The sequence below is a fragment of the Ochotona princeps genome, chromosome 19 (genome assembly GCF_030435755.1).
Source record: "Ochotona princeps isolate mOchPri1 chromosome 19, mOchPri1.hap1, whole genome shotgun sequence".
Taxonomy (NCBI): Eukaryota; Metazoa; Chordata; class Mammalia; order Lagomorpha; family Ochotonidae; genus Ochotona; species Ochotona princeps.
Genome location: NC_080850.1, coordinates 6562285 through 6574164, shown reverse-complemented (window position 1 = coordinate 6574164; position 11880 = coordinate 6562285). Strand labels below are relative to the sequence as shown.

At 55.9% G+C, this 11880-nt stretch overlaps 1 protein-coding gene across 1 annotated transcript in view; it reads left to right on the top strand.

The window, feature by feature from the left end:
* Positions 1-6799: 6799 nt before the first annotated feature.
* The window catches only part of FGF18 (fibroblast growth factor 18), a 33277-nt gene continuing 28196 nt past the window's right edge, over positions 6800-11880 (top strand). Inside the window, exons 1-2 of the mRNA XM_004587429.2 lie at positions 6800-7445; positions 7593-7629. Of these exons, the coding sequence (XP_004587486.1) occupies positions 7414-7445; positions 7593-7629 (69 nt within the window). The 5' untranslated portion in view covers positions 6800-7413. The remainder of the gene's footprint in view (positions 7446-7592; positions 7630-11880) is intronic.

Below are 11880 nucleotides of genomic sequence, written 5' to 3'. Positions count from 1 at the left end.
TTCACTTTTTTATACTTCAAGGAAATAGGTTTAACATGAGACAATTTCTGTCCCTGGAAATACTCCCTGGAGTTAACACCAGTGTTTCTGTGACAATTATAGTGCCTCTTGCATTCCCACCTCCTGACAGTAGGCAGCAGTTGGCAGCTATGCAGACGGGTTTCCAAACACTGCAGACCGCCTCTGCTCATCTTTGGTCCCAAACGAAATCTGGCCAGTTGGAATGCATACTTTTTCATAGCCTGTATGCATCTATCTAGTAAGAAAAAAAATTTGAATAGCTGTTTCTCAGTTTGCTCAGGAATGACGTAGTGTTCATTGTGCAGTCTGTTGGATGTATTGCTATGTTTCCTGTATTTGCTGTGGTGCAGTATTTTTACAAGTATGTTGGAGAAGTATAGTAGTTCTTGGTATCTTTGCAATACGTGAGGCTACCTTCTGTGTTGTGTATCTTCTCACAGTCTTGCCATGGTCCTAAGTTGTGAATGACCCGTGTTCCTTTGTGAATTCCTGTGTTGGGCCCTGGGTGGACTCCACTCTGAGAGATTTCAGGGTCTCACTTTTATCTGTTCTTAGACTTTGTGTTTGATTCTCTTGCATGTTTTTCCTCATTCCTTTGTCTAAACTTTAGAAAAGACTATTTTCTGTCTTAAATTTTTCTCGGTTTTATTTTTAGCTGTAACAGTGCCTGTGTCTTTGGAATGCACCTAAAATCTGAAAAATACTGCTAATTTACCCCTGATTTCATTGTTTCCCTCCACCCACGCTTCCTGGGTGTTTTTTCTTTTATTGGAAAAGCAGATTTATAGAGATACTCCACTGGGTCACTCTCAAGTGGTCGTAGTGGCCACAGTGACCGCAGCTGAGCAGGTCTTGAAGTCAGGAGCAGCTTCTGGGTCTCCCATGTGGATACAGGGTCCCAAGGCTTTGGGCTGTCTTCCACTGCTTTCCCAGGCCACAAGCAGGGAGCTGGATGGGAAGTGCAGAAGTTGGAACACGGACCAGTGCCTGTGTGGGTTGTGCAGGGGAAGAACTGAGCCGTCATGGCGCCCCCTCTCCTAGATTCAGTAGTGTGCTATAGGATTACATGCAAGATACAGTCCCTACTTTCCTAGCCTTTTTGGGCTAGCCTTCCCAGCTCCAGATATCACCCATTTGGGGGCAGAGGGGCTGGCACCAGTGGTTTGGTAATGCATGCCCAGTTGGCAGGTGTCATTTAGATGTTGCTTTCCTACTCAGCTTGGAGGCGCACACTAGCATGATTTGATCCTGCTTCACGGCGGTTTGACACCAATTCCAAATAAAGTCATCCACTTGGCTCGCTGGAGTAACATTTAACTAGTGCCACATAGTTGTTACCGTGAAGGTGTGCTTGCGTTGATTCCACGCAGTGATGGTGCCTAAGTGGGTTAATTGCCTTGCTACCTTGACAGTGTAAGGGAAGGTGCTGGCTGGTCGCTTCAGCCCAGCTACTGGCTAGGCACACCAAGACTGAGGGGGTCAGACTCCTGACCATGCAAGTAACCCTCACTAGCATGAGGTTGGTGGTGGATCCCAAGGCTTCAACTTCTGTGCAGTTGCAACTTCAGATGCATGGGAAAATGAGTGGTGCGGAACTAGACGGCCATTGGTATTTTTTCAACCTAAGTCCCTTAGGTTTTTAAATATTTTTACTGCCAAGTCAGATCTATAGAGAAGAGATCTTCAGTCCAATGATTTCATTCACTCCCTAAACGACCACAACAGCCGGAGCTGAACCAATAGGAAACCAGGAGCCAGGAGCTTGCAGTGGGTGCTGCACACCCATGTGGGTTGTGCAGGGGAAGGAGTTGGCCAATAGCTGAGCTGAAGCGACCATCCAGCACTCCTTACACTATCTTACACTGACAAGGTAGCCAGATTACCCAGGGTATTCTCCCAAAAATAATGCAGTAGGACTGAAATAAAGCAGCCCCAGTGGGTGCAGGCTTTGGGCTGTTTTTTTTTTTCCCCCAGGCCACAAATGGGGAGTTGGATGGGAAGTGAGTTTGCTAGGATTAGAGCTGGTGCTAGTATGGAATGAAGTTCGGGCTTCAGCTGCTAGGCTACTGTTCCTTCCCCTCCCAGTATTGTAAAGGCAGATCAGGTTTTTGTGGAGTATAGATTCTAAGATTTTTATTGGAAAGGCAGATTGAAAGAAGAGTCCCGAATGGCTGTAGTGAGCTGTGAGCTGGTCAGCTCCTTCCAGTTCTGCCACATGGGTGCAGAGTCCCAAGTCTTACGCCTTCCTAGGGCACAAGCAGGGAGCTCTGGATGGTGGGACATGGACCTGGGATAACAGCACTGCAAAAGGAGCATTAGCCAACTGAGCCATTGTGCTGGCCCCAGATCCCGTTTTTGGTAATGAGGAAGTTCAGTGAGTTGTGCTGATAGGAGCCCACGTTTATTTGCTCCTGTCAAGGATGACAGTGCTTGCCCAGTCTTGCTCCCTGTTCTTGAGGGAGTTCATGTTTGTCATGATAGTTGTATGCCACAGTCACCTTACCAACACTTGGGAGAAGTGGGAAAGGGGTCCAGTTGCTTGAAGCTGCAAGATGGCCCAATCCTTAGGAGGAGTAGCAGTCAGCTTCATCCAATACCAATACGAACTCGGTGGGAACTGAATGCAGACTCCACAACCCCAAACTAGCATGCCTTCCCCTTGTTGGAGCTGTCCTGCACAGCCTGGATGTGTTCTTGGGCTCCTGCAATGTGAAGCTGTGGCTGTTTGCCTCAACAGTTGGGAGGCAGCTGCCTGGGAGGCCGCAGGTGAGTGGGTGGTGTGAACCATTGGATGGCTCCTGAGGAGTCTCCCGTTGGGTGGGAGGGGCCTGAGCACTTGGGCTAGGCTCTTGCTTTCCCAGGTGCTTAACGGAGCTGGGTTGGAAGTGGAGCAACCGGGACTCAGGGATGCTTGCCCTACAGGTGGAGACAAACTGCTATGCCACAGTGTGAGCTGCAAGCACTTCACGTTGACCTGCAATATTCATTGTGTGAGTGAGCCTACATGCTACCATGGGGTCTCCATGCTGTTACACTTTTCCCATCTTGCTAGAAGTAGTAGCAAGCTAGGCCTTACCGTTGGCTACCAATCTCCACTATGCTAAGTGATTTTTTTTTTAAAGATTTATTCATTTTATTACAGCCAGATATACACAGAGGAGGAGAGACAGAGAGGAAGATCTTCCGTCCGATGATTCACTCCCCAAGTGAGCCGCAACGGGTTGGTACGTGCCGATCCGAAGCCAGGAACCTGGAACCTCTTCCGGGTCTCCCACGCGGGTGCAGGGTCCCAATGCATTGGGCCGTCCTCAACTGCTTTCCCAGGCCACAAGCAGGGAGCTGGATGGGAAGTGGAGCTGCTGGGATTAGAACCGGCGCCCATATGGGATCCTGGGGCGTTGAAGGCGAGGACTTTAGCCGTTAGACCATGCTGCCGGGCCCCATGCTAAATGATTTTTAAAATTTATATGTACATTTAAATTACATGGAACCTTTTTTGTCTTCAGTAAAGGCTTGACAATCCAATAGACTCCCAGTAGTCAATGACTAAGTGAATTGGTAAGGCATTCCCATATTGGTAGCACCAAAGCATCAAGGCCCACCAAGATTCATGCATGTGATACATGGGTCATATGGGAAACGTGTGAAGCCAAGTTGGAGGGTGTGAGGAAAGTGAAGACATTCTAGTTGGGGTGTGGCACCATGGCATTCAGACTATTCCTCTGCCTGCAGTGCTACTATCCCTTAAGGGTGTCTGTCAGCTCCTTGCTAAACAGCTTCAGAAACTAGTGCAAGATGGCCCAGCTCTTTGGGCCCCTGCATCCAAGTGAGACTCTGGAAGAAGCTCCTGGCTCCTGGCTTCGGACAGGCCCAGCTCTGGTTGTTGGAGCTGTTTGGGGAATGAATCATTGGATTGAAGACCTATTTCCTCTGTATTTCTGCCTTTCGGATAAAAATGTCTTAAAGACATTCTAATAAGATACCTCAGCCAACTTGGGGGTGAGCCTAGCCCCTCCCCTATTTTGTCAAATTCTGAAGGAGAGAAATGTGAGAATTTGGGAACCATAGCTACAACAATCGGTTAGTAACAGCCAGCATGTTGGGAGCCGCCTGTAGGAGCCAGCCTCTGGATGGTCTCGTGCAGTTACGACTGTTCTTGACCATATTTTTGTAGATGAGGAAGCAGTCTTCAGAGTGTTGGAGGCAACATGCAGATCCCAGGCCTCATGCTCTAAGCCTAGAACTATTGCCTTGACTTTGAAATGGCCATTGTGATTTGGGGGGCAGGTTGGACAAATGGACACATCAGCAAGCATTCGAGGTACGACATTAAGTAGCTACATACACAGTCCAATCCACAATATAACCAAGTCATGTAGAGCTGTGACTAGCTAGGTGGTGAGCTCAAAGCACCCCTTTACTGGATGTATGAGGTCTTTCCACAGGGCATCACAAGGCCTGGTCCCGGCATCTCTTTAAAAAGATTTATTATTTTTTTATTGTAAAGTCAGGTATACAGAGAGGAGGAGAGACAGGAAGATCTTCCATCCGATGATTCACTCCCCAAGTGACCACAATAGCCGGAGCTGAGCTGATCTGAAGTCAGGAGCCAGGAACCTCCTCTGGGTTTCCCACACGGGAGCAGATGCAAGGTCCCGAGGCTTTGGGCCATCCTCGAGAGCTTTCCCAGGCAACAAGAAGGAAGCTGGATGGGAAGCAGGGATTAGAACTGGTGCCCATATGGGATCCTGGCACGAGCAAGACAAGGACTAGCCACTAGGCCACCTCATCAGACTTACATCTTTGCTCATTCTAACGGTGCTTGGTCTTGACGTCCGACCTTGGCATGCACGTTGGAGATTATGGAGTAAGGAAGGATGGTTGTGGGCGCAGACCGTGGCTCAGCTGTTGGGTTGACACCCATATCCCATATCAGTGTGTCTCCTTCCAGTCTAGCTCCCTGCCCGGGCACACCATGGCGGGCAGCAGTGACGGCTGAGATGGCCAGGCGCCTCACTTCTGCAGGTGGCTTCTGCCCGCCCACGGGGCCCAGCTCTAGCAGCATTTGGGGAGATGCAGTGGTCACAAGATGGCGCTCTCTGTCATTGAGACATTCAAATAAGTAGTCACAAACAGTTGCGGCAGTGAGAATTTCTAAGTAAATTCAGTTTCGTCTCACACAAAAACTTCCTCCATCATTCAGCACCCACTCATGAAGGTTTTCAGATTGTTTTAAAATGGCCTCTGCTTGTGGGCCGTCTTTGTGGCACAGCAGGTTAATCTGTCACTTGAGGCTCCTGTATCAAGAGTTCTTGGTTCGAGTTCCAGGTCCTCCAAGCTTCCTAATGCACATGGTAAGTGGCAGGTGATGCCTCAAGTCCTGCGGTCTTTGTGAGCCACCTGGGAGACGTGGATGGAATTCCTGACTCCTGGCTCTGGCCTGGCCCAGTGCTGGCTGCCCCGGGCCTGTAGGAAGTGAACTAGTAATCTCTCCCTCGTACCCTAGCCCCTCACGCCAGCACAACCTTTCACATTTCTTTTAAAAATTGCTTTAGCTTTGAAACTTGAATAGCTTGCAGGACGCCTTGATACTTGGAACGAACACATACATTCCAGACTCATGATTAGGAAATACCGTGTGCCTCAGTTTATGTTCTAGTGGAGTGGGAATATTAACCACAACCAACAACACAAGGAGGCTTTTAACCAAAGAGTCCAGATTCCTGAGTTTTGCTTTATAGCTTGTTTTCCAGTTTCTTTCCCACTGTGAACTGTTTCCTTTAGCACCAGGCCAGGCAGAGGCTGGCTGACTGACGGCAGGGTGTGAGGATATCTAGGTTTGGAGACTGGTGGCAAGGACAGGCATTGTGCCCCTGGAAGGATCGGAGGCCATCCTAGCCAAAGGAACCGAGCTGCTTTAGTGTGCAAATGAAAGCGAACCTTAGCCCCAGAGTGGGCGCTGACCAGAGTTCTGGCTACTTCCCGGCCTGTGGCGCGCCCGGTTTAGGGCGCAGTGACGCCTCATCATCGCTAGGTGGCAGCCACGTGTTTCTAAAGCTGGTTCGCCGATCTGGGAGCCTGGCGGGGGCAGCCCCGCGACCCCGGAACCCCAGAGGGGGCAGGGGTGGGGCAGGGAAGAGACGTCCCGGAGCCTCCCCTTCCAGCGATCGGCACGGCGAAGGGCGAGGACGGGCTCCCTTAGAGTAGTCAGCCCGCCGGTAGGGCTGTTGGGGAATAGCCCTGTCTTGCGTGGGCTCATCCGGGCGGTAAAAGCGACACCCCCTCCTCCCCACTTTCAGCGGAGCCGCCCTGGGGGCTGGGCTTGACCGCTTCCCCCCAACCCCCCGCTCTAGGGCGGGTGGGTGTGCCTGCAAGTAGAGGCTGTAGGCGAGCGAGGACGCCCCGCACTTCAGTGCATCCTAGGGGACCGCCGCTCGCCAGATTGGAGCAATGTTTGCGCTCTAGCGCGGGTCACTTGCACCGGGCGCTGCGCTCCGACGGCTTCTAGCACGCAAGGGCCCCGGTCTCGCCGGGGCTGTTCCTACAGAGCTGCGGGTCCAGTCGCCGAGAGTCTGATCGCCCCCCTTCCAACCGGAGCCGCCAGGAGGAGGAGGAGGCGGCGGAGGCGGTGGAGAGGCCGCAGCAGGCAGGCAAGCGGGCAGGGCCGCCTTTGATGTGGGCGCGGCGCACCCAGGCGAGCTGAGCGCCCGTCCGGCCGCGCCCCGAGGGGGGAGCCCCCGGGCCCCGCATCCTCATTGTGCCGGCTCGGGCCCGGGCCCGCCCCCGGCCCCCCGCCCCCTCGCCGCCCGCGCGTAGAAAACGCCCCGGCCGCCGCCAGTGGTGGGAGGCGGCGATGCGCACGGCCGGAGAGACGCGGAGGAGGAGACATGAGCCGGCGGACTCCCAGACGGAGCGGCCGTGACGCGTTCGTGCTGCAGCCGCGCGCCCCGGTCCTGGAGCGCTGACCCCTGGCTCCGCGCAGCCCCGCGCCCCGGCCAGAGAGCGCGCCCTGACTGCCTAGTCCCGCCGCGCATGCAGTCTTTGGAGTGAGCCGACCAGACAGCCAGCCTCACCGCGGACGCCCGGCCGACCGGCCGGCCAGCGCTGAACCAGTTTCCCCCGCACCGGCCGGGCAGCCTCCTGCCACGGAGGCGGCCCGCCCCGCAGCCCTCCGCGCCAGCCCGTAGGGCGCAGCGCTCGGGAGGAGCCGCGCGGGGCGCTGATGCCGCAGGGCGCGCCGCGGAGCGCCCCGGAGCAGCAGAGTCTGCAGCAGCAGCCGGCGAGGAGAGAGCAGCGGCGGCGGCGGCGGCGGCGGCGGAGGCGCCCGGTCCCGGCCGCGCTGAGCGGACATGTGCAGGCTGGGCTAGGAGCCGCCGCCTCCCCCGCCCAGCGATGTATTCTGCGCCCTCCGCCTGCACTTGCCTGTAAGCGCCCGCACGCGGGGTTACCCACCCTGCCTGGTCGTATGTGCCTGTGGCTCGACCTACCCGCCCTGACTTTCGGGGATGCGCGTCCGTCTGTCCGCGCGCCGCCTCCCTCGAGTCCCACTGACCGCTCTTTCTCTCTTCCAGGTGTTTACACTTCCTGTTGCTGTGCTTCCAGGTACAGGTACGTGGGCACTCGCCCCTGCCTCGCCGTACCAGTCGACCCCACTCTCCCGGGCCGCGCCCCCTCCCTGGGCCCCACCCCTCCTGGGCGCCGAGCCCAGTGCACCTGTTCCCAGGGCGCAGAAGGGCGGCTCCGCGCACGCACCATGCCCCTGCACCGGTCAGATCTGGCTAAGGGCAAGGGGCTCGGGCCAGAGTGGGCTGGGAGGAGATTCCACTCGCGCGCCCACCGCTCCCAGTCGCGGCGATGTGCGGGGGGGCCCTGAGCCCGCTGCCCGCAGCCGCTGGAGTTGGTTGGGACCTGGGGCGGTGGGGACGGGGCTTCTCCACTTAACCCTCGCTTCACATCACCGCTCGTTCTTCCTAACAAAAAGGCTTGTCTCAAGCCGAGTGGATTTCGAGTCCGGGGAGGGAGATTCAGTTGTAAATTACTCTGTGGTTTCGAAGGCGTTTGGAGGAGAAAGAGAGAGAGAGAGAGAGAGAGAGAGAGAGAGAGAGAGAGAGAGAGAGAGAGTCGCACAGGCGGGAGGCGCGGAGAGACACGGGGTGCTAGGGCCCAGGGCCGCTTCTGCGCCCACTTGTGCGGGCCGCGCTGCGTACGCCCTCGCCGAGGTGGTGCAGCCCTACTTCCCCGCCTGCTCCCTCTTCGCTCGCGCTCGCCGTGAATCAGAGGAGGGCTTGGCGCTCAGCCTGGAAAGCACTTGCTAAAATCTGATCTGTTACTTCAGCAGCTTTCAGACTCGGCAAGGTCTTGGCACGCAGACAGTTGGAACGCGCAGGCTTCCAAAGCCGTGGAAATGAAGGGGCGGGGGGGGGGGGGAGGAGGAGGAGGGTGGTGGGAGGGAGAGCAGAGGGAGAGAGGGAGCTGAAGTCAGCCGCGATTAGAACCAGACCAGGGCTGCCGCGGCATGGTGGTGCTGAGGGGTGGGCAAAGGCAAGAGGAAGACCCTGACCCCCACCCACCTGGAGCTGCACCGGAGAGGCAGGGTCCGAGGCTGAGCCCCTGCCTGGGCCTCTTCCACCTTCTGGCAGCGAGCAGCTGTCCTCCCCGGGTTAGGGAAGATGCTCACCCCATGGCCTTTTGGGCCCTGGAGCCCTGGCAAGGTGTTTGTCCTAGTGTCCTAGCACAAGGAGGAGCTGGAGCAAGTGGAAGGAGGTGGAGACCCAGTGTCTGTGAGGGGGTGGGTTTCCAGTCTCCCTCTCCCTCCCTCCCCTTGCTAGTCTCCACACCTAGTGTAGCAGGCTGGAAGGGCAAGTGGATGGACCAACCGATGGGTTCTCTCCTCCGTGTTGGCCTGGCTGGGTCCCTGATGACTCCTTGAATCAATACAACCCAGAGTTAGTAACTTAATGCTGGCTGTTTGCCAAAGCAGCTGTGGCCCCCTTGGGGGTGGGGGTGGGTTGGTGTCAGAGGCAGCGGGGCCAGTGCCAGGCATGTTCTGCCTGGGCCGCAGTTGAGTGCAGAGCCAGTGTGAGGTCCCAGCATGTCCACTGGGGGGGGGGGGGTCCTGCCTTTTTGACCATCCACGGGCCCTGGTTGAGTTTGAGGGGGAGGGAGTTGAAGAGAAAAGCTCGTTCCCAGAGTGGGTAGCATGGGATGGAAGCTGAAGAAATGAGCCTGGGGGTGCATGGGGTCTCTGGACCTTATTGCACAGACCTCTGGCTGCTCCCAGGAGGTGGCTCTGGAGGTGAGTCCAGGGAAGTGCGGGGGTGGGGGGGATAGTCTGACCTCTGCATCCCCATCCCCCCCATCCCCTCCCAAACCTCACCCCCCCCAGCCTGCGGCATCTTGGGAGAGAGCCCGGTGGTCCTACCTGGGTGAGGACAAGGGTTAGCCTTGCAGCAGGTAGAGGAGCTGTCTCCCCCACTCTCTGTGCCCTTTTGTCCTCTCTGGCCTCAGAGCTGATGGCTTTAACCCAGAACCCCTGCATCCTCAGTATTTAAAGATGGGATTATGGAGGGGACTGTGTGTGTGTATGTGCACCTGAGACATTGCACTGAAATTGCTATCCCTGTGGGCTGTGTCTGGAAGGCAGTTCTCAGCTCTTCAAAAGATTGTCTAAAGTAAGGCCTCCAAGATCAAGAATTGTTAGCTTGGGAGCGTGACAAACAAGGTTGGCAAGACTCAGGTCCCCATTCACACTCCCAGGGTGCTTTGGGGCAAGGAGATGGTGGCAGAGGGCTTGTGGTGTTGGTAGCCTGAAGGAATCAACGGTCCTTTCTCTGCCAAGATGGGTGCTGGTGGGTCCCTGCTGGGAACAGTTCTGTCCTGGGCAAGGCATGTCATAGTGTGTCATTTGGAGCCCCTTGGGTGCAGGCAGGGTCTAGGGAGGGGAGTTTTTGCTCTGTCTGCCTGTGTCTGTGGCTTCCTGCCAGCCTGGGTTCCATCCTGTGTGGAGCAGGTGGCCGTGTTGTCAAAGGGGTACCTGCTAGGAGTGAGTGGGAGAATTCTTGCCCACCCAGGAAGGAACCTGACCTTGTCACTCTACCCTCCCCCACCTCAGTGTTGGCCGAGTCAGATCCTGTCTCAGTAAGGACATTTTTGGGCACCTCCCCTCCCCCTGTCTATCAGCATCCCTCTTTTTGCCTGCCCTCCCCGCCCCCCATACCCGCTCCAGACCCGGAAAAGGTCCCTGCCCCCGCCCTGGCCACGTTTCCTTGAGCACATTCAATGCCTGACCCTGTCTCCCAGCCCCCCAGCATGGTGAGCCCCGCCCTCACCCACTGACCACCCTGGGGAAGCGGGAAGCTGGGAGTTTAATAAAATCCCTTCATCCCTTCTCCGCACGACTCGGGACACCGTGGATAGCTCAAATCGGAAGAATTTTAAAAATTTCCGCGGGGAGCAGGCGGCGTGACCGCTAAATTGCTTTTCTGCACTTGGCTGAGCTCTGACAATGACACCGGGCTGGGCCTTTCACACGGGCCTGGCCGGCACCTGCCTGACATTGTTCGTGCCGCCAGGCTCCGCTAGGTCCTGGCCTGCCCCAGACAGACAGGCCGGGCCAGGAGTTGGGGGGGGTGGGGGACTTATTCCCACCCACCCCTTGTTCCTCCCTCTGGGTTGCTTCCTCAAGTCTCTGCAGGACATGTTCAAGTTTGGAAGTTTGCCCCCTTTGGACCAAGGACTCCTCCTACACAGTGTCCACTGGGGAGGAGAAAGCGGCAGGAAGCAGTCCTATTGGACATCCTTGTGGCTTCTTTTTTTCTTTCTCTTTTTTTCCCCCTTAAGATTTAGTTATTTTTATTGGAAAGTCAGATTCACAGAGAGAAGGAGAGACAGATCTTCTATCTGCTGGTTCACTCCCCAAGTGGCCACACAGCCAGAGCGGAGCTGATCTGAAGCCAGGAGCCTCTTCTGGGTCTCTCACGTGGGTGCAGGGTCCCAAAGCTTTGGCCCGTCCTCAACTGCCTTCCCAGACCACAAGCAGGGAGCTAGATGGGAAGTGGAGCAGCCGGGATATGAACCGGTGCCCATACAGGATCCTAGCACATGCAAGGAAGTTTAGCCACTAAGGAGCACTTTTTCACTGGTCTGCACCTGGAGGTGTGCCCTCAGCCTGTAGCTGCTGGGAGCCTGCCTCTTGGTGGCCTTGGGAGCGAGCCCTGTCTGGCCTCTAAGAGCACACGTAGTGTAGAGGAGGGGCCGGGTCAGTGGGAGTTTGTTTAGTCTCCTCCTTGGCTCCCAGTGCTGTGAAGTGTAATAAGACTGGGTATGTGTTCTGCCCATTTCACAGGCAAGGAAGCTAAGACTGCTGGGAGGTGGGGAGTGACTTTCTGAAGGCTTCTTGGTGGGAATTGCAAAGCAGCCGCCGGAAGCTGGCTTCATTCTTCCAGGTGTGCCAAAGGAGGCTGATGGAGGAGGTGGGCGTAATGTTCCTATTTCACAGATGGACAAGTTGAAGAGAGGAGTTTATTCAGAGACTCTGGATGTGAGCTCTACAAACACTGGTGGTGATACAGGGTCCCAAGAAGCGTGCTTGGGGGCCGCAGCCAGAGGCCTGTTTGGGTTCCTGTGAGTGTGTATGTGTGAGAGAATCGGTGCCTGGACTCTGCAGGTCTTGCTCTTCCTGGGAATCTAGTGACCCAAGAGGGTCCCCACATTAGGGATGGGCATCTGGGGAGGGCCTCTGGCCCAGTGTGGAGGAGGGGCAGGTGCCCAGCCAGCATTTCAGCTCAGGAGTGTCACCCACTCCGCTTGCAGATAAAGAGGTGGATTTTTAGAATTTCTTGTGCTTGGCACGGCTGGTGT